The 26858-nt window shown below is 48.9% G+C and overlaps 1 protein-coding gene across 1 annotated transcript; it reads right to left on the minus strand.

The window, feature by feature from the left end:
- Positions 1–1796: 1796 nt before the first annotated feature.
- On the minus strand, positions 1797–26808 carry LOC149372066 (uncharacterized). The gene is made up of 9 exons (XM_089585680.1): positions 26579–26808; positions 20342–20424; positions 20193–20208; positions 19505–19564; positions 18112–18182; positions 14061–14238; positions 2859–2879; positions 2604–2786; positions 1797–1964 (listed from the first exon to the last, which is right to left on the minus strand). Exons 2-9 carry the CDS (start codon positions 20402–20404, stop codon positions 1888–1890), a joined length of 669 nt encoding a protein of 222 aa, XP_089441806.1. The 5' UTR covers positions 20405–20424; positions 26579–26808; the 3' UTR covers positions 1797–1887.
- Between the last annotated feature and the right edge of the window lie 50 nt (positions 26809–26858).

Genomic DNA, 26858 nt, shown 5'->3' on the forward strand with positions numbered 1-26858 from the left:
AGCGATCGAGATGGCCGGTCGATAGCGGGGATCCTGCTGACTCGCCACCACTGGGCTTTCACGGAACCGGGTGCCTGCTCCCAGCATGGAAAAAGGACGGCGAAACGATGACCTACCTGCTGAGACTTGGTGGGATGGACGGATATTTATTGGTTAAAACTCACGGGCATTTGGCTGTCAGTGACCATCGTCGCCGGCGAACGAGACACCTTGTGCGCACCATGGCTAACTACGCGCCCAAAGTATAACTTTACTACACCTACAGAAGCAGGCAGACAGCCGACGTGTGCAGTGTCCCATATATCCTGACGCATCGTTTCAAAACGTAAAAAAAAAAGGAGAAATGAGAACCTGGGATGAAATCTGAAAAGACAGCTCTATTCATAATTTTTCTTTTTACCATTTTGTCGAAAACACGCGGTAAATTTCGGACGCGCACTTGATAGTGACCGCTTGCGCATACTGACAGCGAATGAATCTCTGTATGTCATGGTAACGGCTTAGCTAACGGGCAATTAGGCGGCGCCTCCAAACGTGGAATGCTCAGGCGAGGAGCCCCCCCCCCCCCCCCCCCCCCCACACACACACACACACCTACCCTCCCCCTACTTTTATTTTTCTTTTTTGCAAACAAGCGTTTCCTCATTTTGCAGTCTGCGCGCTTTGTTCAGAAGCATGCTTCACGATCATGGCAGCACAGGAAATTGTTTGTAACACTCCACAGCCTAGCGTTTCACGTACTCAAATAAAGTTGGTTTATTATATAATTAAGTAAATCGGCTAAATGAGAAATACCCCCCTCTCTCCAAGTTACCTAGATGGCTCTTTTAAAGCGCTTGACAATTCACGGAAGTCGTCCTGCGCGGTGACTGTCAATGGGTCGTTGCACACATCAGCGCTTTTGTGCACAGACATCTTGTACATGGCCGGGCCATTCCAAATTGCCCTGTGTTTGCTTTGGAACTTTCTTTAAACCGGCTCGCGAACAACATTGTTCCTGCAGTTACCTTTTAAGAGCAGTTCGATGTTGCGCATCCTATGGTCGCAGGCCCTTGCAGAACTGAATGGCGTGCGCGGCTGCCGCCGCCCTATGACGTAGCTTCTGAGGCATTGTTTAAAAAAAAGAGTAGAAAAAATTGCAGAGTACACTTAAGCTCCACCTTAAGGGTATGGCGCGATAGCGTAGTGGGTTAGGCTTTCCATTTTGAGCAGTTTGACACCTTTGAATGCATTTTTATTTTTTCAATTTTTCAATTAATGAATTGATCAATTACACACTCTAAATTTTCTTAATTAACATCATCAAGCATTGGCTTTTCATTCTGAGAATTTTGGCAAATTTGAACCCCCTTTTTCAATTTTTTCTTTCCAATCAATCAATCAATCATCAATCACTTGAACTACAAATTACCATAATGCTATTTTTTTACGCAGCCCCCGATTATAGGTCACCGGTTCGAATCCCTGCCGCGAGCTGGGCTCGAATTTAACTACTAAGTTTATGCTGCACGAAACGCTGAATCGTATGACACCATCCGGAACAAACGGTTGGAATGATACGATTTTTTAACGCAGCCCCTGATTATTTCCGACATGCGGTGCCGACTACGACGACGGCTTTTCGACCGAACGAGCTGTATACGATGTCGCGTAAAATATCCATACGGCGCCAGGTGTAATGCCCAGAAGGAATAACTCAACAAGGCCAGATATTTTGCTGGCACTTGGCAGTTTCGCAAGACGGGTCGTATCAGTATCAGCACCGCCAGTATAGGTGTAATAAAAAGATGCGCACGAGCATACATTTGAAGAAAAGAAACGTGCTGAGCACATTTAATCGAATAATCTCGATTGAACAGAGTGAGTAAAATCCGATCCGCAGCTTCTTCAGTGACGGTCGCAGTATGGTGGCTTGGGCTGCCTCACGGGACGAGGGTTCTGCGCGGGACGAAGGAAGAAGTCTCCTGGGCGAAAAATATTACCGCGAAGTAAAGCAGGCTGTTGGTGTCTCTGAATGTGGTATTGTGAATGCATAAATGAAATATAAATTGAAAGACAATGAATAAATAAGCGGGTGAGTTAGTAAACGAGCGGATAGATGAGGGAGCAGGCGAATGGGTGGGGTGAGCTGCTGGGTGATTCAGGTGAGCCAGCGAAGTGACCTAGATGAGCGAGTGAGTGAGTGAGCGAGTCGACGAGTATGAGTTAGTGAGGGAGTAAAAAGAGAGTATGAATTAGTGAGCGAGAGTGAGTGAGTGAGTGAGTGAGTGAGTGAGTGAGCGAGTGAGAGAGTGAGTGAGTGAGAGAGTGAGACAGTGAGAGAGTGAGTGAGAGAGAGAGTGAGAGAGTGAGTGAGTGAGTGAGTGAGTGAGTGAGTGAGAGAGTGAGAGAGTGAGTGAGTGAGAGAGTGAGAGAGTGAGAGAGTGAGTGAGCGAGCGAGCGAGCGAGCGAGCGAGCGAGCGAGAGAGCGAGAGAGTGAGAGAGTGAGTGAGTGAGTGAGTGAGTGAGTGAGTGAGTGAGTGAGTGAGTGAGTGAGTGAGTGAGTGAGTGAGTGAGTGAGTGAGTGAGTGAGTGAGTGAGTGAGTGAGGCGCGGCCTACAGACCCTGGTTGTCGGCGGCAAACAAAGCTTGCAGGTGGTCGAGCGACGGCGCAGTGGCCGTGGTCGGAGCCGCAGAGCCAGCCATCCTAGCGCCCGCTGTTGCATCTCCGACACCCTGCAGTCGCTCCAGCTGAGCGCGCAGATCCTCAACGCACTGGCAAAGCTTGGCGCGCTCGCGCTCCGCACCTGCGACGGCGAAGCAACGCGGAGAAGTGCATATGCTCCGTCGACGGATAAGCTGCTGCCGCACCCACTTACCCTGCAGTTGCTCCTTCAGTGCTGGAACAGAAAAAAAAAAAGTTCTTGCGTTAGCTCTTACGGAAAGACGGCCATTGAGAAGCGTAAACGTTTGAGCAAGTTGGCCAGACATGCTTTGCGATTACTGGCGCATAAGGAAACGACACGTACATGACAGGCAGAGACACACAAGCACTTTGGCTCCATGTGCGCCTTGAAGAAGACTGTGTGCTTTGAGAAATAACGGCAACGTCCAGAGCACTTACAGACCCGAGCTTAGATGTTCGCACGCATAGTAACCGAAATCTACACCTAACATTCGCTGCACTGCATTCCTACCTTTGCAATGTCAACTTCCTTTCATATAAAGAAAGAAAAAAATATTTAAAACAGGCTAGGTCTAGACCTAGCTGGCTTGTGCAAGAGCTAAAAATAAAGTGGCTACGTTGAGCAGGCAGGCAATATTTAAAAAATGATTTTTTTTCCTACCCAGGTAACGCTGGTTTTTTTTCGACTAACATAAGAAAAAGAGAGCTTATGCAAAGGCGCCTTCTCGCAGGCGGGATATGCTTTGTTTTATATAAATATGGTTTAGAAAAGGATAAACAAATCTCGCTTGAATGCCAGTTGTTGCGGAAAAAAAAAAGGAGCGCGTAGTCCGGAGCACGCAGCTCGCAAGTTCTAAAGGCAAGCATTTTGCCCCCTGTACTTCGCGCGCATTGGTTTCATCATCGCGTAGCTCTGCGATTCATGTTGGCGCCATCTTGCACACATTAATGACCGCACCAATAACGGGGTGCCACGAAGGATGGGACAAGCTCTTCGGTCTTCGCGCTTGCCAGACACGAGTTTTTCGACTGCGAGGCATGTTTACGGCGCCTCCTCGTTCGCTCAAACCGAACGCTGCGGCTGTGGCTGTTCATTGCATTTGACACACACGGCCATTGCCCTAACGCATATTTTGACGGTAGCAATAAGCGTTTGCAAACCGCGACCGTTCGTACTGCCCTTGACCCCGCGCTCGTTGAAAATCCCTCTGTCCCTTTCTCATTGGATTTCACATTCCCTTCTTGACGACGCTGTTGTTTCTTTTGTTCGCCTCCTTTTTTGCGTGGATCGTCGTGGCGCCGTACCGCAGCCACTCGTTAGGGCACCTCCCGTTCTCCCCACTCTCATCCACTAGCCTCCAGTATTCCTTCTCCCGGGGTCCTCCGGCGAGTCGTACCGATCCATAAAATTCCTGGAAGAGTTTTCCTTGTCGAAACCGTCACCATCACCGGCGACATCGTCGCCGCCGCCATCGCTGGAGCCTTGTGTTCCGGTGGCTCCGAAGCACTTGCACGAAAGACCAGTCAGCGCCGGCGTCTCTGTCGTCTCCCTTTTCTTCACCACTGCCTTTCAGTTTCGTCGCGCCGAGGCGCGTGGCTATCCGCTCGAGAAGGGAAGTCCGCGCGCACCGCTCCCCGTACGATGGCCTTCCTCTCGGTACGCGCTGTCGGCGCCCCGCTGATGACAGCGCGTCTCGCGACAGCTTCTTTTGCCGACCGGCTTCAAGAAAAGAGAAACGTTCATCTTAAAGATGTCCTGTCATTACGTCTTGACAGCGATGCGCTTCCATCACCGCACGCAGACGACGTTTCGTCGCAGCACGGCTTGTTTTAGGAAGCCGCTCAGTTCGTCTGCGCAGAGATGTTTTTCGCTTGCTGTATGCGTCGAGCGCAACACCGACCATCCTCCCTACAGTATGGACACCTAACTTTTTTTGGGTGCGTGTTTTCTTTTCTTTTCTTTGTGAATCGTAACGCATTCTTACCACGGTCCTACGACCGCTAAGTAATTTGTAATCGAATTTCTTTCTCGTGCAGTTTCGGTTTCAACAGCCGAATGATGACTGCGACGTCAAAGAGCCCCGCCTGTGCTGATGAGCTCCCCGTTCCTTGCCACTTCGCTGCTCCTGCGCTGCTCGTGGTACCTGCATCACGGAGTGCCTCGATTTGATTGGCGTCGCTTTGCGCTCACCGCAGGCGCGCGGTTTTCGAATGGCATAAGAAATGGCCTGAATTCGTTGAGTCACACCGGCGAGGGTAGTCGTTTTTTTTTGAAATTCTAAAAATTCAAGGGGGCACTTTGTCTAAAGTGCGTAGAGGCGAAAGCGTTTTCCGCACCACTTTCGCTGCTTCTGAGGCACTGGTGGCGTCACATATAATTGATTACTAATTACTAAGTGATGACAAATCACTAATTAATGGTTAATTACTGATTAATGCCTGAATACTAATTAACAGCTAATTAATGACGCTTAAGCTTCGCCTTTAGGAGTGGAACGCGACAGCGTGTTGTAGCGCTGCCTGGGAGTCCACGGAACGCCACCACCCGTTCGGCGCGATGCCTTGCCCTTTGAACGCAACACTTTTTGAGGAAAAGAAATGGCGCTGTAATTCTCTGCACCTCGTTTCACAGCTCGGACGACTCACTCGTACGAGCGCGGGAAGGGCCCTCCTGCAGCCCTCATGCAGAGGCCACCCAGAGCGACGATTTTTTTTTTTTTGTGCTTTAATTATTTCCCTCGTAATGCGGTCCTTGCTTCTTTTATAAGTTCGACACTGATCGAACATGGATTTGCACTCTTTTCTTGCGTTCCTTTGTGCGTTCGGAGCAATGCAGCGGCAGGCTACAGTCTTTAGAATTATCTTTTTTGTGCTCTCTTAATCTGCGATTCAAGTAACGCCCTGTTTGTTCCACGCACGTTTTCTCACAAGATAGTGGAAGCTCGTGAAGCAATTCTTCAGCGCGATCTACAAATCTGTTTTCGTGCCTTGTTTTACGTGGCTTCGTCACGGGACTACTGATACGGCTAAGCACCGATAGTTTGCACGGAGCGGGAAGTCTACACGAACCTGAGAACGTTCGAGCAGGCGGATTTGACTTCCCGCTTGCTCTACGCCAGGTAGTGCACGCGTGACCCGAACGCTCCGTGGGTGCTACCTCGGACGGTATACGCGGTCGGGCGCCCCACCCCGGCCGCTAGTGCAGTGTGCCGCGCGCGCGATTAGTCCGAGACAGGACGCTACGTGCGCGCGGCTATGTACATACAGTTTACTTCTTGTGTAAGCAATTGTGCGCAGTGGCCGCTCGCGCGCACTTATTTTCGGACAATGCTTGGACATTAGCGCGCGAGCGGCGCGAACTTGATTACTTTTGTATTTTGTAAATAGTGTACAAAGCTCTCCCCTGTCCTTTCTTGCTGTCGCTCCCCTCTATACTTCTCCTCACTATCCTCTCCCTTTCCCTTTCATTTCCGCCGGCTGCAGCTCGGGTGCTTAAGATATTAGATAGCAATTGCCGCGGCCGGCAACACTCTTTTGCTTCACTTTTTTATTTATTTATTTTTTTTAAATAAACCACTACCACCACCACCTTATTAAGCACTCCGCAACAGATCCCTCTTAATTAGTTCGGAATGCGCCGGATCAAATTGCCGTATAGCGGCTTTTTAGAGAATGGGTTAATATGCCCAGCACACGTGGTTGCCAGTGAATACAGTCTTTAGATATAAAAAGCGAATTGTTACACCTTCCGGAATTTAGTGCGTCAGGGGAACTGGATTAAGACACTCGCAAAAAATGGCGGGGGGGGGGGGGGGGGGGGCTGCTTTAAAAGCTCCATGCTCGTAAAACCCGGAGCTGATGTCCAAAATTAGGAAAAAGTCGTATAGTAATCTAAAAACTTTAAAAACATTGGTTCCCTCAAGATTGTGCTGCAGGAGTGGGTCGTATTTGGCTAAAAGTAAATCGCTGAGAATGCGATCCCCATCTCATAACTCCGTCTCTGCACAGGATGCCGAACTAACGGCTTATAAGATACTGGTGCGCCCGATAATATGTGCGAGACCAGTACAGCCACACACGTGACAGAAATGGAGCGGGTGCAGAGACCGTGCGCTTCGATTTATCCATTCCTGCTATCGAAGAGAAGAGTCGGTAACGCCACTTTATACATCACGGAACCTGCTTCTTCTTCGGGACGGAAGAGGACAATAGCGACTGATTCCTCTCTATGAGATCATAAACAACTTAGTACGTATCGGAAAGCAGCAGTACATCAGCGAAAATACACGATTTGTGACTCGGGGCAAGCACCGCAGGCACGTAAAAGAGATCAAATTTTCTAAACAGTGCTATCAGCATGCTTTCTTCCTGTACACAGTGAAAGACCGGAAAAAGCTTGGAACATGTTGTTCCCACAGCCTGTGCAAATGAGTTCTCTTCTGGTGCTTTGCAAATGTTTAAGTCTTCGTGTAAATGCACCGTGTGTTTGCCATTTGTGCTAGACGAACATGCAATGTTCCCATAGTGTTGCGTGTTTAGTTATATCGTGTGTTATAGCGTGTTGCGAGCGCATTCGTTCTGTTCTGGAAGGGTTCAAATTTAGCGCCTAATAGGCCTACAGTGTTTGTCGCTGAGTTTAATTCGTTCGCATTTTTGTTTCAATACTACTACATCGTTCACACCACTCTTATCTTGTTCCTGAGAGAACAGATAATTTGTTTAAAAGAAAAATAAATAGATTAATTTTACATAATTACGCGCTTACTTTGAAAGATGTGGTAGTTTATATTAGAGCACTGCACGGGCCTCAATCTGAGGCCCAAGCCCGGCCCGGGCCCGATACCTGAAGCCCGAGCCCGGCCCAGGCCCACGGCTTCAAGCCCGGGCCCGGCCCAGGCCCGCTAAATTATCGCTCTAGCGAGCCCGGCCCGGCCCGTGAATCCCGGAGTGAAGCCCAGCCCGGGCCCGGCCCGGCCCGACCCGTTTCACTGTAACGCTTGAGGTATGCTGCTCACTCTGAGCAAGTAGACTGCTACTAGACCGATAAGAAACTAGCCGACAAAGGTTCTGAAACCACAGTTTGGCTTGCGGAAAGTTGGTTCTTTTTAACCCAGAAGGAAGTGATTGAGCAGTGCTCGCCAGGCCCATCTTTTGGACTGTGATCTCGTGTAGGTGCGCACAGATAAACTAGGAAGTTCCGAGAGCCAAATAAAAAGGGCTGCATACGCGCGTAATAGACTCATTTGCATCTCCCCATGATTTGAATCAGTTATATTTTGCCGCCCGCGAAGTATAAACATTAAAGGTGCCTAGCAAGCAGTGGGATGACATTTTTTTAGTGAACGCGATCTCACAGGTTGAACTCATAGCCGAACTGGTCGCCTTTCAGCAGAAACGAAAAGCTAAAAGGCTTGAGTATTTCACGGTGTGTGTTTGAAAACTATAAGCGCGCTAAACTAATATGTTCTTCCCGAATGCATTTCTAATAGTGTATATAGGTATGTTTTGGGATGACGAACGATCAATGGCCTTAATTAAGACGGGCTGAATTTTACTCTTACTGATGGAGCAGAAGATAACGCGCGAACCACGAGATAACTTACAGGGAAAAACACTTGTCATGACAACCAGGCTGAAGAAGCAAGGAGGGATAGAATAGATTGTTTTGAGCCCGGCCCGGGCCCGCAACTTCAGGCCCGGGCCCGGCCCAGGCCCGGCAAAACAAATCATGTCCCGGCCCGGCCCGCAGGCCGGGCCGGGCCTGGGCTTTCGGGCCGGCCCGAGCCCGTGCAGTGCACTAGTTATTATTGATTTGTGGTTAAAGCTACAACGTGCACGCGAGATTACCGGCACATAATGAAGAGGTGCATGTCCGGAAATGTGTTGCTGATTTGACCATTTCCTTTTCTAGGTTGACAATGCCATCGTAGCCGGTTTCCCCACTTTTGAAACTTTAGAAGCAATGTCTAGAGAGAAAAACAAAAATGTGAACTAAAACTGCCCAGAGATGCAGACGCAAATGCACTCGAAGGATTGTACGCTCAAACCATAGACAAAAGACCGCTCTTAATTGTTATCTGACATTAGTATACGGGCGTTCTCTGTTTCGCCACGCACGATGAACTTACTCACTTTAGCAAGCAGATGAGGTTTTTATCGATGGCACGTTTTTTTTCGTGCCCACTGCTGTTTTAGCAGTTAGTCACAATGAGTATTGTTAAGCACAGTGAAAGCTTTAATGTTGCTGGCTTGATATGTTACTATCACTGGGAATTTTTCGCGCAGGCTTCGAAGTCATCATACATCAGGTGCTTTCTGTCATCTTTCCTGGAATTCGGCACCGGGGCTGCCATTTTAATTCCTTCCAGGTGATTTGGCATGCACGTCCAAGACCTTGGCCTCACGAAAAGTTATGGAGAGTATCCGTTGGTAACAATGTTTTCGCGTCAGACGAGGATCCTGGAATTCGTGCCACAAACTTTCCTGCGCCTCGCTTGGCGTGGCGTTAAAGCAAAGCCACCGGGAGTTTTGCAGCTGATCATTGAAGTGGCTCAGTAAAGTTCTACCAACCCAACCATGAGAGCCGGAAAGTTCAAACCCTAGACAAGCGCTTTGCCATCTGTACATAGCGTGCATTGGTTTCGTCAGTGCACGGCTATGCGTTGTCGGCTTCATCCTGTGCACCAGTGAAGCACGTAGCAACAAAGAGAGAGAAAGGGAGAAACGGAGTCTCACAAAGGGCGGGATATGGCCAGGAGGTACTCTCCGGTTTCCGCACTTGCCGGTAGCACGAGTCTCTCGACTTTGGGAGCGAGTTTACGGCGTCTCCTCGTTCACTCTATCCGAATAGAGCGGCCACGGCTTTTCGCTTTATTTGAAACGCAGGGTCGTTGCCCAAATACAGAGTTTAACGGTAGCGCCGCCCTCATTCGTAATAAGAGAGCGTTCGTTGTAGATAGAAGGACTGTCCAGAAGATCATCCAAAATACCCACGCGCCCATGTCCGCGGCCTAGGCGCAGTGAGGCGCGAGCCCGAACGCCGTTTAAGCTGTCAGCTCTTACTAAAAACCCCTTTTCTTCGAATGGACATTTTCCGGCTCCCCCCCCCCCCCCCCCCCCCCTTTTTCTTTTCTTTACAGGCAAGCGGCCCAGCCGAAAGCTTCAGACGCACGCGTGGGGCCGTCTCACGTGAGGCCACGCATCAGGCGCTCTGTGGCGAAGGTTCCGAAGGCCCAGCCCCGGAGGTGAATGTCAAGATTCCGTCGACCGGTTTCCTGCCAGAGCGCTCCTCCCGGCTTGCTTGTTCCTTCTTGTCCGAGGTTTAAGCGCTTCGGAGCTTCGCCGTTTAGAAGCAAGCGCGCCCCCGCCCCCCCCCCCCCTCCCCCCTTTTTTTTCGCGACGATGCGCGGCATAAGGTACCTACTCAGCGGTGAACGCCGCCGTGGTGCACCATAACGAGAAACTCCCTCCTTCCTCTGCGCTAACGTGATCTGGGCCCGCGAGAGGGCATTCACTCCTTCTCCTCGGGGACAGAAGTGTTTAAACGCTTTCCTTTCATTTTTCTTTCATTTTCCTTGCAATTCTCCTTTCCGAAGCAGCCACCACGGATGTCTCCTGAAGACAGGTCCCCTGCACTGCAGTCCAGCGCTTAAGCTGTAAGAGCGAGTTGACGAGCTAGTTGGTTCTGTGCGTCGAATGTACGCCGCAAGACGCAAAGACAACAAGGGACGGAAAAAGTGAAAAAGACACACGGGAGACTGTTTCTGGGCAGGACTGAACAGGACTGAACAGGAGATCATGCAGGCTCGTCATCCGGCTGCGGAGACTCGGAATTGCTAGGGATAATGTGCAAAGGAATTCACGCGCTGTATTTTGTGTGCATGGTCTCAAGAGAGGAAAAATAATCTGGTTGCGGCGTCCCGCATATCAGAATCAAAATCAGATATTTATTAATGATTTTCAGGGCGCTTAGAAAAAGTGACATGAAGATATCACATGCTACAGCTTTCCGGTGTGATTATCCATCAGGTGTCTTTTGTACAGTCTTTGTCAAAAGTTTAGAGCCCAGGGAGTTTGCTTCTAAGTCTTGTAGTGGGACTCCTGAAGCATTCGTAGAAGTCCTAACCATTGGAGAAGACAGGGCCAGAAATGTATTTACCTCCAGGAAATTTGAAGCGCGGGAGATGCATTGCAAACCACACAGTGTGGCTCAGAAGCAAACCCTCTGGGCTCCAAACTTTTGACAAAGGCTGTACGTCTGGATCTCGGCTATTCCCTTAACTGCGCGTACAGCATGGCAGGACTTGACCCTAATTCAGCTTTTCGAACCAGCCGACTAAGAGGACACAACTTTTGCGCGTAAGTTTACCCAAAAAATTAAGCATGTTCTTTTAAGCGAAGGTAACGGCACAAGTATGCAGTAACCTGACGGAGAAATAAATGCACGGTGCTTCGCCCCAGTGCAGCTACGTAAAAACACTTCGAATCTACACAATGCAGTGACTGCCTTCGGTGTGTTGCACAACACAAGTTCATTCAAGAGTTGCCAGATAATTTATACTCAAACACGGACTCATACAAATGTGCACAGGAGCAGCCGCTAACTAGAATTGGAGGGGCTTTATTTTTATCTTTCTTTTATTTCTTTATTTTTTATTTATCTTTCCTTTTTCTTTGCACACAGGATTTTGTGGGGAATCATCAGAGGAGATGGCACCCTGTATATGCTATGCCTCACGACCTCGAACGTAGCGGCACCTTAGAAGAACGCTTACATTATCATTAGAAAAAGGAAAGTGTCAAGAATTTGAAAGAACTACGAGGCGCTTTATTATTATTATTATAATGCGATGACGATGCGTTAGCGTTAGTCCTTCTCCTTATTTGAAGAGCATCAGTGGGATTGGCTGACTGGCCTTCCACCTTCCACGGTAACGGCCCGCCGGGTTGTTCCCGCGGCAGCCACGCTCAGGCTCAGGTTGCGCAATCCTCCGCCCTTCTTCAGAACCTCCTCCGTCTGCGGTAGCCACCCACTGGGTTCTTCCGTGGCGGCCACCTACCGGCCTCTCCCTCCTCTTCCCTGCAAGTGGAGAGAGGAAGATTCCCTCTCTCCACTTTGTCACCTGCCAACCGTGGCAGGTCGTGTCTGTGCCAAAGGCGATGCTTTTGGCACAGACAACACCACCTTAGGCATCTCTGGCATAACCGTGTTGATTACTTTTTAAAAAGTATCCTTAAAAGTGTCGCGTACAATAGACCTCTCCCTCGAGTAAACAACTTGACGTCACGGAACACACGTGCAGCGACTGCAGCGCTCTCCTTCCTAGCGGCGATGGGCAAAACGCTCCCTCTTCGGCTGGCATCCAACGCTCTCGTACGTGCCTCGGAAGCGATGGAGCTGTCAGAGTACGCGAAATCACTGCCTGAAATCGCCCGGCAGCGATATGTTGAAAAGTTGAAAGTCGACGGGAAACAGTATCCTGACCCCTTCGTTTTGAAGGACTGGAGAAACGACCCGAAATTGTGGCCAAACGTGCGTTTTGGCGACATATACGTTTATCTCGTTCAGACGCCCGGCCCTTACACTACTGAGAGCATGAAGTGCTACCGTTCGCTGAAGGCGTATGTTCTTGCAGCGGAAAGGCACGTGCGCCAAGTTTTGGCAGCCGACTTTATAGGCAAATTTATTGGGAAAATCATACTGGCCCTTAATTTTTTGGCAGAAAGCTTATTGCATCCGTGGTGCGAGCATGACCGCCAGCCACACCGCAACGCATCCTCCGTGAGTGACAAATAAATCCACTTCTGTTATTAAGGACGCAGCGCATACTGGTGCATCAAATGTCATTTGCTTACTTTATGTGGACAAAATTATCATAAATACAACACGGCGCTCTGCACGGGCCACAAGCGCACGCGTAAACGCATCCAACTAGCGCCTGTATTATAAACAACGCGTGCACAAGCAACGACGGAGAGCCTTCGTAATGAAGGACTTTTGTACTTGAACGGCGTTTTCGCTTCATTGTCCGCTCAAAACGACCACACTTCTTCATATCTGCGCTGGGATTTCTCTTCTTGAATGAGAAAACACTGGTCACCCGGTCCGGTAACGAGGACGGGGCGCCTGCGTTGGCGGATAAGACGAGAAAAAAAAGTTCACAGTGCCATTCACCTCGCTAGCTCTTCAAAATCAGCAAGTGAAAGAAAGGAATGCTTCCCACCAGAGATGAAGTGCGCTCCGCATATCCTATCTGCCGGTCTTGGCTTCCATTTATCTCGACGCATTGCGTGCACCCACACCTTCAGGAGATTCTCGTCCCGCGGAAAACGAAAAAAGCGGATGCCGGTGCCTTTCTTGGCACGGTCAGTGCATCCCACGGCACAGCAGCTCGCAGGCATCACGAGACAGGGTCGAGCCACGGGTTCCGGCGCCCGCACTGCGATATCTTCCTTGCTCGCCCAGCAAAACTATACGGGATCGCACGCAAACGGAGGACTGTTTTATCCCTTTTATCCCACGCAGGGGTACTTATCTGGTGCTCTGATTTTAAAACTGACCACGTTCCTCAGCGCACGCTTCGTTGCGTCTCCCGTTTTTCGTTTCCTCGATCTCGCACCAGATACGGCGAAGCAAGGCGCGCGCTTGTATGTGCCTAAAGTTTTCAATGACTTGCAGGATGAACCTTTTTTCTGCTACTTCATTGCTATTTCATTGACGTGTGTGCCGGTTCATTCACTTCACCTACCAGGAACAGACGAACTTTTTGTTGTTAAATTGTTTTAGTTTGATGTATTCTGAGTGAAAAAAAAAATGTGTTGCCGCGCCAACTCGTCGGGTCAAGTACCACAAGCCGCTATTAGCTCAGACGGTCCTGGTGACTATATTGTAATTATCTATGTGGTAATAAAGATTGTTGTTATTATTATTGTTATTGTTACTGTTATTATTATTATTTACGATGGTGATGATTACAATGGGTCCACATACACGCCATACAATTCGATTCGTTAGTCAAATGTGTTGAGAGGCGTGGCTTAAGATGAAGTCGATTTAAAGCGAAGGAAATAATTGTCATCAATGTGCATGTCACCTCGGCCGTGCGTCCACAGAGGAAAGTGCAGGTGATAGAGTTACCCAAAAAAATGTTGCAATAGCATTATTCTACCTTCAGACTGTTGGTCAGTTCCTTCCATGCTATCTGCTAATTGCCCTCCTTGATACCGAGCTCGGACAAGAAAATATCGAGGAATTAATAAGCCATATACCTTGCCGCTGTGACTTCATAGCTGCACTTTGGTGAGCTTATGCTACCACCTCTACAATCTGCCTCGGCTTGCAGCCGATTAGCTTACTTTTGGCAACGAGCAACATAAGTGAGAAATACTCGCATACCCCTGCACTCCCTGGTAGTGCGCTCCATGGCCGCCTCCAGCTGCGCGGCCCTCTGGCGGCTGCGCTCGAGGGAAGCCTCCATGGACGCCCCCTGCTGGCTCATCTGGTACGACCAGAAGGCCAGGGCACGGGAGCAGGCGTCCATCACCGTCTCCGGGTTGTGGCCGGTCAGCACCATCTGTTGTCGGCCGAAGACACGTCAGAGGACGCACAGTGACCTTAAAAAGTTTCCTATCCACTTAGCTTGTGACCGGAGCGGTTGTCAACACCTCCGATTGGGGGATCCTCCCAGTTGAAAAGAAAATTGAAAGCTTCGAAAACAAAAATAGGACCAATCGGGAATGGAGTAGTTTTAATTGGCTCTTAATTGGTTTCATATGTATTTTCAGAGTTTTAATATTCGTCTATGTTTTTTTCACTCGGTTTTCACTCTCCTTACGCTTCCGGTGCTTTATCTGTTGAGATGCACAAGTCCCCTGACTAACATGGATTAAACGCCGGAAGCACGAAACTACAGCTTTTCTTTATCCAACCGGGTTTTTACTGCAATACAAAGCTGCTCTGCAACAAAAACTGCTTAACGCAAGCGAGGAAATCGGTCACACAAATTATGAGACAATGGCAACGCTTTCCTTCTTTCTTTCTGTGGTGGTGATGGTAGTGGTTTATTTAAAAATAAAAAGGGAAGCAAAAGAGTGTTGCCGGCCACGGCAATTGCTATCTAATATTGTCAAGTTGTAGTGACGGCAGTCCAGCGGTCAGGAATACACCAACCAGTCTTGGAAACGAAGCTCTTTATTTGGGCTGACTTGCGCCCACAAAAGAACTGAATCACTCGGCGGCGGCGTAAGCAACAAACGTGCTCGTCAGTCGTCGAACTACGAATGCCCGCTGCTCGCGGCATCGTTCAATTTAAAGCCGGCAAGGAAACTTCGAGATAACAGGTCGAGATCATCTAGAGTAATCTAGAAACACGTAGATGCAGCTGTTCATGGCTGTGAACAATCGAGATAAGTCCGGTCGCTTCTCGCGTCACGAACAAAAATGATAACAACCCTTTCCTGCAGGCTTGAGCGTGAACGAACAAACAGTACAATGATACGTGGCATTACCCCCCTTCCAAAGGAGCATCGTCTCGATGCTTTAAAATGAAAATAAACACGGAGAATGCTAACTTCGAGCACTTTAGCGTTCATAACAAGGTTTAAGTGCAGCGCTAAAATCTTCAAGTCTGGCAGTGTCGTCATCGTCGGTGTTATCGTAGTTTTCGTCGTCGTAGTTGTCGTCGTCGTCGTAGGGGTCGTCGTCGTCGCAGGGGTCGTCGTCGTCGCAGGGGTCGTCGTCGTTTTAGGGGTCGTCGTCGTCGTAGGGGTCGTCGTCGTCGTAGGGGTCGTCGTCGTCGTAGGGGTCGTCGTCGTCGTAGGGGTCGTCGTCGTCGTAGTTGTCGTCGTCGTCGTAGTTGTCATCGTCGTCGTAGGGGTCGTCGTCGTCGTACGGGTCGTCGTCGTCGTAGGGGTCGTCGTCGTCGTAGGGGTCGTCGTCGTCGCAGGGGTCGTCGTCGTCGCAGGGGTCGTCGTCGTCGTAGGGGTCGTCGTCGTCGTAGGGGTCGTCGTCATCGTAGGGGTCGTCGTCATCGTAGGGGTCGTCGTCATCGTAGGGGTCGTCGTCGACGTAGGGGTCGTCGTCGACGTAGGGGTCGTCGTAGTTCTCGTCGTAGTTGAGGCATAGTCTTGTGTTTTTCTCGATGGAGGATCTTAGTCCTTGCGCTCAGAAGCAACCACACCTCCAGAGGCTGCTTTACTCAGTTCAACCTTCGGAGGCTGGGGGAGCGTCCACGCACTGCGTATAGCGATACATAGCGCGGTGACGATGGTGACGGAGAACGAGATAGGCGGCTCGGCGATGAGTTTTCTTCCCGACGCAAGAACTCTTCGATTGCGGCTGGTCGCAGGCCAGGTCGGGGTCGTGGGGCGTCGTAAGAAAATCCTCGGATGCCCATTCTCCTGTATGGGCAGTACCGGAGAATGTCACCGGCTTCTCCGCAGTGGAAGCATAGTTGGCGGCGCTGGTCGGGTGTTCTCCACTCGTCGCATTTCCTAGGCCGTGTGCGACGCTCGTAGGACGGGCGAGTTGGGGCGAGAGGGCGGCGCTCCAGCGCAGCAGGCTAATGGCGATAGGGGCTTAGGTGCCGTCGTCGAGGTGCACGACGGCGCACTGCTGCGGCGTAAGTCATGGCTGGAGGCTCCAAGAGGCTGCGTGGTAGACTGGAGTCAAGTCCTCCGGTGAATGACTCGAAGGGCTGGCGTCGCGACTTGTAGGGGGTGTCCGGAACATAGGAGGCTACCCAGCACCTCCACCAGATGTCACGTTGTAGTGACGGCAGTCCAGCGGTCAAAAATACACCAACCAGTCTTGGAAACGAAGCTCTTTATTTGGGCTGACTTGCGCCCACAAAAGAACTGAATCACTCGGCGGCGGCGTAGAAAGAGAAGTTTATTTTGTTCTGTGTTGACATAGAAAATACAAAACAAAACGAATTAACTTAATGCTCTGATGAGTCAAGCACATGCGCAGTGACGCAGCACTGAGCACGTCAGTAATGCAGTAAGAAAGCCGATACTCGACCGCCGCGCAGGACGATAAAGTATGTCGACCATTTGCGCAAGAACTCAGCCTCGCTTATTGACAGAGCGTCCACGCATGCTTGTTCAAAGAGGCGCGTGCGGAGGCGCTGCAACATTGGGAACATTGTTCTTTGCGGACGCCCATTCGGCGGCGGCGTAAGCAACAAACGTGCTCGTCAGTCGTCGAACTACGAATGCCCGCTGCTCGCGGCATCGTTCAATTTAAAGCCGGCAAGGAAACTTCGAGATAACAGGTCAAGATCATCTAGAGTAATCTAGAAACACGTAGATGCAGCTGTTCATGGCTGTGAACAATCGAGATAAGTCCGGTCGCTTCTCGCGTCACGAACAAAAATGACAACCCTTTCCTGTCGGCACCCGAAAATTCGTTGGGCTTGATACTGATCTGGCCAGTATTTGCAAGAAAGGCTGTGCCACGCCAGCTTAACAGTGAAGCCGCATATACAGTCTAATTTGGATATTTGGACATGTCTGAGAAAAATGCCGATATGTCAACAGTTTTTGCAAACATTTGTATATTGAAACTTTGGTCACTGAGTCACGTTTCGAATGATGAATTCTGAGCAGCGCTGCGAGCTGACAACTTCTCCCTTTGCGTTTGTTGCGAACAGTGGCCTGTGTTAGTGGACAAAAATACGCCAAATTCTATGGCACATTAGCCGTTATGCATCGTTCAACGACTCTATAGACTCCAACCACGCGGACCACCTCAAGGTATGCTCCCACGAAGCCGTGCGAAATTTCGCAAGTGGACTTCCCGGCACATCAAATTTGACAAAGGCGGTGCAGCTTTCGTTAAAGAAGGGTTGTGAAGCTCGATACGGGCCAGGATTGTGGATAGGAATATGAAACATATGTTGGAAGTATCAGACTGAGAACCATGAGCTGTCGCGTTGTGGCCGCTCAAAGTGCGTGGTCGGCCAACTAGTTCGGGTTAACTGGAACTTGTGGGAAGACCTGCTTGTGGAATTTCGCATGAAGACTACGTTGTAGAGTAATCATTTACTCCACCATCGAGCAAATAAATATCGCTTTTTTTGCCTAAAATAATAACCTGCTTGGCACCTCAAGGCCATTTTTTTACGGTGCGAAATACGTTTACTGTTGGCCATCACAAGTTCCCGTCGATTGCAATCTTGCTCGACCTTGAGAGCAGCCTGTGCTACGCATGTTAAAGCGTTACTCAGCGCTACAGTTCATAAGAGTAAGCTGTTACAGTGGTTAAGGAGTAGAAGGGCAATATATGTTCACCTAGGAATTTTCGCCTAGATCTTCAGAGTATTCAACAGGCATTTTTTTGTAGATTTTACCCTCTCCGCGCCAAATCACCGCTTTACCACAGTCGACTATACTTCACATTACTACGTAACACAAACGGCGTCATCGGCATGCCACATCGCACTCACCTGCCGAAAATGCTCAGGCGGGTCAACGTCCACGCGCACCAGGTCAAACTTGCCCGGCAGCTGAGCACCGCCTGGAAAAAGCGGGGCTTAGGTGTGCGGAGCAAGCTCAAAGCCCTCGAGCTGGCCACAGTCAGCTTGCACGCAGGGAGCACATCGCGCAACGCATAGCACTGAGCACCTCATGAGTTTGTAGCAGTTCTGCTTCGACGATCCCTGTAGTACGCACGCAATAATGCATTCATGAAAGCGCGAAAAATTGTCATTGGCGCGCCATTCTTATCTCAAAAGCAGGCATCCATTGCCCAGTCTTTCACTAAATAAATTTATCGTGATGCAAGCAGTTCTTGGCAGTTTTTAAAAGGGGGTGATTCGATCATTCGAACTTTCGGATAATTCGAACATTTTTCTCGGTCCCTTAAAGTTCCTATTAGCGAACTTTTACTGTAGTACGGTAGAGCAATAAACTGGACATATAAACGTGAGAAAAAAGTGTGCCGTGCTTTACCGCAATGCAGTCGTGTAAAAACTTTTGCCTCTGTGCATGAACGAGAAGTACGTTTCTTTGCGGTTATGCGCGGGGGACGCCATAAAGTAGCCCCTGGGATCTGCAGGACAGAAGACGTTCATAATGGCTTGGTATTCATATCGGTACCGGACTTCCACAAGCGTTGTGCACTTCGTGTTGGGAAATAGGGAGTCTTAGCATAGCGCGATCCGCATTCCGCTACCGTGAACCGCTTACTCAGGGACCCAATTCGCCTGCGCGGTGGGAGGTGTGCGCCCGCACCTGGTCCCTGGGCCATCCTGGTTAAAACAGATCTTGGTAACGGATCAATGATACGCTATGTTTAGACTCTCTAATGAGACAGGGTAACAAAGTCATGTTCGTGGCCAGATAACGGCAGCTAAAAATTTTGGCGACCAGTTAAAGGAGTAGCGAAAAGGGGGCCGAAAAGGCTGAACGGCTTTCCCGCTCACACCTGAGGAATGACAGCTGTCATCTAAGAATTGAGAGCAATAACATGAAGCAATAAAACCCATGTTGACCAACACGCCACGATTCAGCGGTTCCAATTCAGCCAATAAGCATCAAATAACGCTTTCAGGCACGAGTAAATCGCGCCCCACGGTGCGTTCTGTCGCTCTCATTGCAAAGCCCACCGGCGGAGAGGAATGAAAGCGCCGCCAGGTGCCGCCTCTGCGTGCGCCGTGCAGTGGCGCGCCTCTTACGTAACATTATCTGGCCGTTTGCTGGCGCAGTTGTTTCCTTCCTCCATGGATGGCACTCTTACCAATTGGCGGTTTGCTCCGAGTGACGAAATCAGCACTATAGCCTTTCCAGTTCACATCGAGCGAAAGAAGTCACAGGCGTTAGTATGAACTATGAACTCACATGCCGGGCAGACGGGACGAGCGGCCAGCTCCCGAGAAGCGTCCTCCTCGCAGAACGCGTCTTGGAGAGTCGAACGGATGCTAAGGAAGCGTACGTGTCACCACAGAGCTTTCGTAGTTACGGACAGTTTGCGATGTTGTCACTTCCTTTTGGCGCCATGGCCACGTGATCGCTGGGACGCTGCAGACAGGTTTTCAATTCCGCTTGCGGTAGGCACCAGGTTATGCGGCGCAGCTAGCACAGTAACCGTGCGCTTTTGAACAAATATCCTTGCGCCTCAATTTAGGAGTAATTGCTGATTAGCGTCCACATGATCTCAGCCGTACGCCTACAAAAGAAAGCTCAACAGCTTTCTCAGAAGCTTAGCAGCTGAAGAAAAATTGGTTTTTGTACAGGGATCGAACCCAGGACCACCGCCTGCCCGGGGAAGTCGCTCTACCATCTAAGCTAACCACCAGGACGGTTAGAAGATGGTAGTGCGAAGCCAATCGATCAACTCGAAGCGGAAAGGGTGTCAACCACAGGGCTAACACCTCAGCGCAGCTGCGATCAGGTGGACGCTAATGAGTAGTTACTGCCTAACTGAAATTACTCCACAAAGGGGGTTTGTCCTAAAGACATTGGACTAACGTCCTTGCGTATGCAACTTCGCATGCTGCCAGAAGTTTTTAGAATCCATCAAGGATACGAGAACAAGAAGTAACCTGGAAAGCAAAACGAGAGCGATTTTCAGCACCAATAGGAAAAAATAGGAAAAACAAAGAGGCTTTCGTCATGCACAGCATGCTTCCCGAGACGGGCCGTGAAAACCGATATGCCTTAAGGTATACGACAGACCCAAGCAACAGTAGTCAGCTTCTTCCGACATTTGGCCAGGTTGCACGTGAGTACAGGTGCCATGTGCTAACCGAGTAGCGTCCCTGAAATATAGAATGACGATAATCATGGAAATATGATAGCAGGAAATATAATCATGGTCACAGCACTCGTCAAGAAATCGCGTAATTTCCGTCGTAAGCGCATGGCCCACCCCTTCCCTTTCAGTTTTTAGAATCATTTTCTTTTCTCACATTTTATACCGCATTGGATCCCTGTATCGCTATTGTGCTAGAGAGCCATGCTGAAGTCACGACTAACGCTTCCTCTGCTTAAACTGACACTGATGATGAAGTCGAAGGTCACTGACCAAGTCGAGGTTACGATTGACGTTTCAGAACCCGTACGGGCTCCTTGTTTACCGAGGTGGCGAAGATTCGGTCGTGTTTTAAGTATGTAGTACGTGATGTAATGAGTGTAAGTAACACACTGAAACACATCATCATAATATCGACTGGGAAAGTGCCACCGTCATAGCTAAAGAGAAGAATGTGTCATCAAGTCTGCTACTAGAATGACTGATCATTCAGGCAATCACTAACACTATGAATAGGACAAATGAAAATCTGCCGGAAGTTTGCTCATTACTTCACGTGCTACATAAAGGACGACCAAATCTTGGTCATCTCAGTGAACAGCAACCCGTACGGGTTCCGAAACGTCAATCCTAACCTCGACATGGCCAGTGACCTTCAACCTCATCAGCATCACGCCTTATGAAGCCATATATTTCATACCGTACCAAAGCTCGAGCGAGGCATTTAAAAAGAGTTTATCGGGCAGTCAATGCGATTGATGCGGAGGGAAATACGTTAGCATGTGGGCTCTGATCTCGTGAGCCCATTGACTCGTGGCGCTCCCTTTGCTCAGTGACGCAAACTAGCACATGCGCCACGACTTTGTGGTGCCCTTTGTGCGCTGCTGGGCAAACTAGTGCCACAGCGCGAAAGGCTGCAGTTAAACACGCGGGGAGAAAATCTGCTTGGCATGCTTTCCAGTTTTTTAAAATAATTTGGGATATTTTCCAAGTTCAAATGGGATGTCCAGTTTGATCAAGCGTAAGCTTCAAAATCCGTCCGACTAAGTCACGCGATGATGATGATGATGATGATGTGGCATAACCCGATCTAGCCGTGGGCATGGAGGCCTCCATGGCCGTGGGGACATATGCGTGGGGACTTTACGTAGGGAGCGTCAGTGCCGCCACCTCTTGGCTCCTAATAAAGTTACAGTTGGTTTGGCACGAGGAGCTTTGCGCGGCGACGCTTTCCCGCGTACTCCTCGCCATCCCTTTCGCTGCACGCACTGTGCCGCCAGCGGCGTGCCGCGCGTGATGCGGTGATGGCCGATGTACACCATCCTCGTTGTCTGTTTTTGATCTAATAATGCTAACGGGACTCCACAGGATTTTGCTCTCCCGAATGGCTGCTTATTACTGCGACCCACTGCGACCCGGGTGCACGGCCTGCCCACATGTATTTTCGGGGAGGCATGCATTGATTTGTTGAGGCACACAAAGTTGCTGATCATGTTCCTGTCTGGCTCTCAAGGGTAAAGTCTTTCACATAGTTTCGGTTTCCGCTTCCTGAGTTTCAGCCGGGACCACGGCGATAGCGACCCGGCGGTGCGCCAGCCATATCATTACAGTGAACACAGCATAAAGCTCAATGTCGACCAGCTATAGCTGAGTACATTTCGCGTAGTTTCGAACACTAATTAGCGCGTCGCTGGTCTCATTCTTTTTTACCAGACAGCGTATCGCCGTGTTTCCCTTGTTAACGTCCCCGGGCCTTTTTTTTTTTTTTCGTTCTTTCCGTGCCCCGAAACTGCGCGTTCGTCACGCGCTGTTCGCAATTTGTGCGGTCGAACCCCATTCACGCGCCACACCGCCGCTTGTCAGAAGGTTCCACTCTGCCGTGTCGCTCCGTGAAGGAGTTCGCGGAGGCATGTACTATTTTGGAGCCGTTCTTCGTCGACGTCCCCGAAGTGCATGCAGAAGATTAGAGAAAAATAGTCCTTGCTGCGGAATTATAATCTCAAAAGCAAACGACCCCCGCCCAGGTTTTCACTGAATAAGTTTATTGCGATGAACGTTCTCAGGCATTTTTTAAGAATAAACGTTCGATCAAGAAGTGTTAACTATAAAACTGGTTAACTGAAACGTGATAGTTTTCTTTCAACTGCTACAGTTAGGCGCCATATTGTAATCTGAGATATATAGTCCATGATATCGAGCGAAAGCAGCGTGAAAAAGACGAACACATCGCGCCGCGGTTGCTAAGTGGTTGGGCGCTCAGCTACCGAGCCGGAGTTCCCGGTTTCGAACCCGGCCGCGGGGGCAGCGTTTCGATGGAGACGAAACGCAAAAGGCGCCCGTGTGCTGTGCGATGTCAGTGCACGTTAAATATTCCCATTTAGTTCAAATTATTCCGGAGACCTTCACTACGACACCTATATCTTTCTTCTTTCACTCCCACCTTCCTCCCTTTCCAAGAAGTGAAACAGCTAGTGCTCCATATTTTTTAAAACTCGGAAACAGGAGAAAAAAATTCAGGGGGAACTTTGGCTCTCTAAAGTGCTGCAAGGCGAAAGCGTTTCCTGGCCACTGTTTGTTTTTATTTACTTTTCATTTTTCATATTTTGTTTTGTTTTTATTTTTTGCTCTTTTTCTTAATTTTTATTTTTATTTTCACATCTTATTTTGATTTTGTTTTTATTTTTGTTTATTTTGTTATCTTTATTTTTATTTCCCTTTTCTTGACTTTACTCCTTTTATTTTATTTATGAAGCCCATGCATTCACTAGATGCGCCTTTATTCATGCTGGAACCATCAGCCTTTTAAGCAGTGACGCCGAAAGGCGGACGAACCTGCCGACGCGTCTGTCGACACTCCTGCCGACGCGTCTGTCGACACGGCTGCCGACGCGTCTGCTAACGACAGTATGAGGCATTAAAGGCTTTCGCCTTAATATACAAGACAGCCATTACAGGAGCAAGGAATTGGAAGTGCAGCGAGTGTCCTGTCTTGCGTATTCCACCTGTTATCGTTTCCTGCAAGCGCGCGTTTCCCGAGCCATGGCCGGTCCGTGCTCGAGCTCTCACCTTCTCCCGCGAGTCCTGGCAGCGAGGCGCAGCTGCGCGCGCTTCTCAGCCTCGCGGTTTCGGTTTCGTGCGCGTGCAGGTCTGAAATGTATCGCGCTGCAGTGCAGACAGGAATCGTGTTTTCAAAGCTATAAAATCTCATGTGGCTATTGCGGCAAGCTACAAACCTCCATGAGGCGCCTGGCTTTATAGCTAAAAATATAACTAAAATATTTTATTAGCCAGCTTCTGGGTTAACACATCTTTGTGATGTTCGCCATCAATCATCAATGACAATACCACGCCGAAGAAAACGTCTTTTTGATTAGAAAAAAAAAACATTTTAAAAGAAATATCTCTTTTTTCAGTGAAACACTATACAGGGTTTTTGTATTTATCTGTCCGGGTTGAAAAAAATTATCCTGCGCAAACCACTGGTCTATTTCTGCTGAGGCACATACCACAGGGCAGCTTATGCTAGTCTGCGTTTTTCATTAAATAATTTAACATGGAACTTGCGTAGACTGCCCGGAATCGGTGAAAAACTGGAGTCGTCTGCGCGAAGAATCTTTCGGAATATCATCGAGCGATCATCGAATCATCGAGCGATCGGAATAGCCAATTTGAGAGGCTGCGTCCTCTGGCGAACGGCGAGGCAACCAATATCCCTGCTTCACGGCCACCTGGATGCGCCGTGCCTGCTTGGAGCTGGGGTAGGTCTCGCAGTACCCCAGATGGCGCAGCCTGTCAAGTCTGCTGCTCCGCTCGCCTAGACGAAAATTATTCGTGCAGACGACTGCAGTTTTCCGCCGATTCAGGACAATTCAGGCAAGTTCCAGTGTTTAAATTATTTGTTGAAAAACGCAGACTATCAAAAGCTACCCTATGGTCTGTGCTTGGGCCCAAAGAGGCATGTAGTTTGCGCAGGAGGATTTTTTACTACCCAGACAGACAAATACGGAACAGCCTGTTATGCCTTGACTGCCGCAGTGGCTATGGCGTTTAGCTGCTGTGCACGATATTGCGGGTTCAACTCAGAATACGGCAGCGGTTAACCGATCTCTCTCTCTACTTGCAATCCACCTCCCAAACGGTGGGAGAGCTGTCGATAAACCAGAGCAAGATAAAAAACGCGTACTTTTCGCTGCGTAAGTGTAAGCCTTCTAAGCACTTCTTAACTCCACATGCGCCTTTAAACTAAAAATCTGGAGGGAAGCGAGTTTAAGCCTGCAAGATGAAATTAACAGAGGGCGTGAGCACATTCTGTAAAATAGTGCGATATGCACTTAAGCTCATAAACTCGCATCAGGGCGCTTTAACTTCCAGTCGTTAAGCGCAGGATTTGTCTGGTGTCGTGGCAACTGAAAAACTAGTAGCACAGAAACGTTAACTAATTTTTGTTTTGGCCAAATTTTAATACGTTACTGAAACGTACATGCCAAATGCACGTTGGAAAAACTCTTTCCTAATTTTAAACATTCAAACAACATGTATACATCTTTCGATAAAATCGTATTAATTAGCTCTGACATCCACCAGACATCCGGCAGCTGCGATATTACACAACTTTAACTAGCAATCTGAAAGAAGCACGAGCAGCGAGGGCGACATTGACGACAAAAAATTCAGGGGCTATTTTGACGATCTAAAGTGGGCGAGGCGAAAGCCTTGCCACGCAACTTTGGCCGCACGGCCGTTGGCGGCTATGGGGCGACTTGGTTTGGCTAGCCATGACTAACTGGGTCATGTCATGACCCATGACTTACTAGTCATGACTGGCTATTGACTAACTAGTCATGATCGTGTAATGACTAATTAGTCATGACTAGTTAATTGATGACTAGTCAATGACGAACTAGTCATGATCGTGTAATGACTAATTAGTCATGACTAGTTAATTGATGACTAGTCAATGATGAACTAGTCATGTCTGGTTAATGACTAGCTAGTCATGACTAACCAGCCACGACAAACCAGTCATTAGCTAGCTAGTCATGACTGCTTAATGACTAACCAGTCATGACTGGTTAGTCATCACTAGTTAGTCATTAACCAATCATGACTAACTAGTCATGAGTGGTTAATGACTAGTTAAAATGCCAAATGAGTAGTTAATGACTTCAAATGCCAAAGGCCCTGGTTCGATTCTCAGCCTCGACAAAGTATTTTTTTAAAGTAGTAACGCCGAAACGCGGACACATCTGCCGACACGCCTGCCGACACGTACGGCTGCTAACGACAGTATGAGGCATTAAAGGCTTTCGCCTTAATACAGCACTACATGTGGAACTCATGTACGCATCTCCTAACAGATACTACGGAGTCAAGTTTATAGTAGAGTCAGCCGTGAAGGTGTCCCATTGTGACAGTGGTGAATGGGCAATATGTAAAATTTTGTAATTAAATTTTGGAGCTGCGCATACAGTCTATGGCAGGAAGCTCTGCCAGTTGAAAAATATCGTTATTGTACGAACAGTGGCAAAAGTTATGAGGCCCAATGCGTAGCTGCATTGGTAATGTTGCTTTATAGTTATACTTTCAACATTAAAATAACATTTACAACTCCGCCCATTAGCATAATGTTTAGTTGAACATTAAACGAATGTTTACAACACGTAATGTTATATTAATTTTAACAATGCCATTACTTTCAAGTGTAATGTGTAACGTTACTGTAGTTTACGCAACAATCTTTTAGCAAAATATATTAATGTTCGGTGCTGCCCGGCCATATAATTACGTGGGCTGATGTGGATTGCCAGTGCATGGGTTTTGATCGTTAACCCTAATCAACTGTCAAGGGCAGTGCGTTCACGAGACCTTCTACGGCGCAGGTCGATGCTGAAAATGCCTATTCATTTAAACTCGTGCCCCAGAGGGTGTTGACCTGGCCAGTATTTCTAAGCCAGCGGACTGCTTTCTTTCGGAGAAGCGAGGAGGTTGGGCAACAAAAGCAATTCTCATGGTAATTCCCTCGCCCTTGAAATATGGTCGGCGCCACAAGGCGGCAGTTTCACTTTCACTTTCCGTTCCTCCTCACCACACCCCACATGCGCAAATGTCAACCCCTTCGAAAAATATTCTGGCTGCTTTACTGATACCATGCTGATACTTACAAAGTTCGTCCGAGTCCCGCTTTGCACTAGCGTCCTCGATCATGAAACAAAGGCTCCACCATCACGAAACGTGCGTCTGAGCGCCCTGAACGCGTCAGGTCGAGAGATGATGAGCAATACGTCGCAGAGAACCATGAGGTTCAGTTTGGTCATCTAATAAAAACTGCGCAGTTTGCCAAGGTTTTCGCCTAAATAATGACACCTAAATTACCTAAATGCCTAACTTATCGACAAAAAGCGAGGGTCCTCTTCACTAGTAAACGTTCTTTTGTCGTCGTCC

Source organism: Amblyomma mixtum, chromosome 1 (genome assembly GCF_055824585.1).
Source record: "Amblyomma mixtum isolate Tamu chromosome 1, ASM5582458v1, whole genome shotgun sequence".
NCBI classification, from domain to species: domain Eukaryota; kingdom Metazoa; phylum Arthropoda; class Arachnida; order Ixodida; family Ixodidae; genus Amblyomma; species Amblyomma mixtum.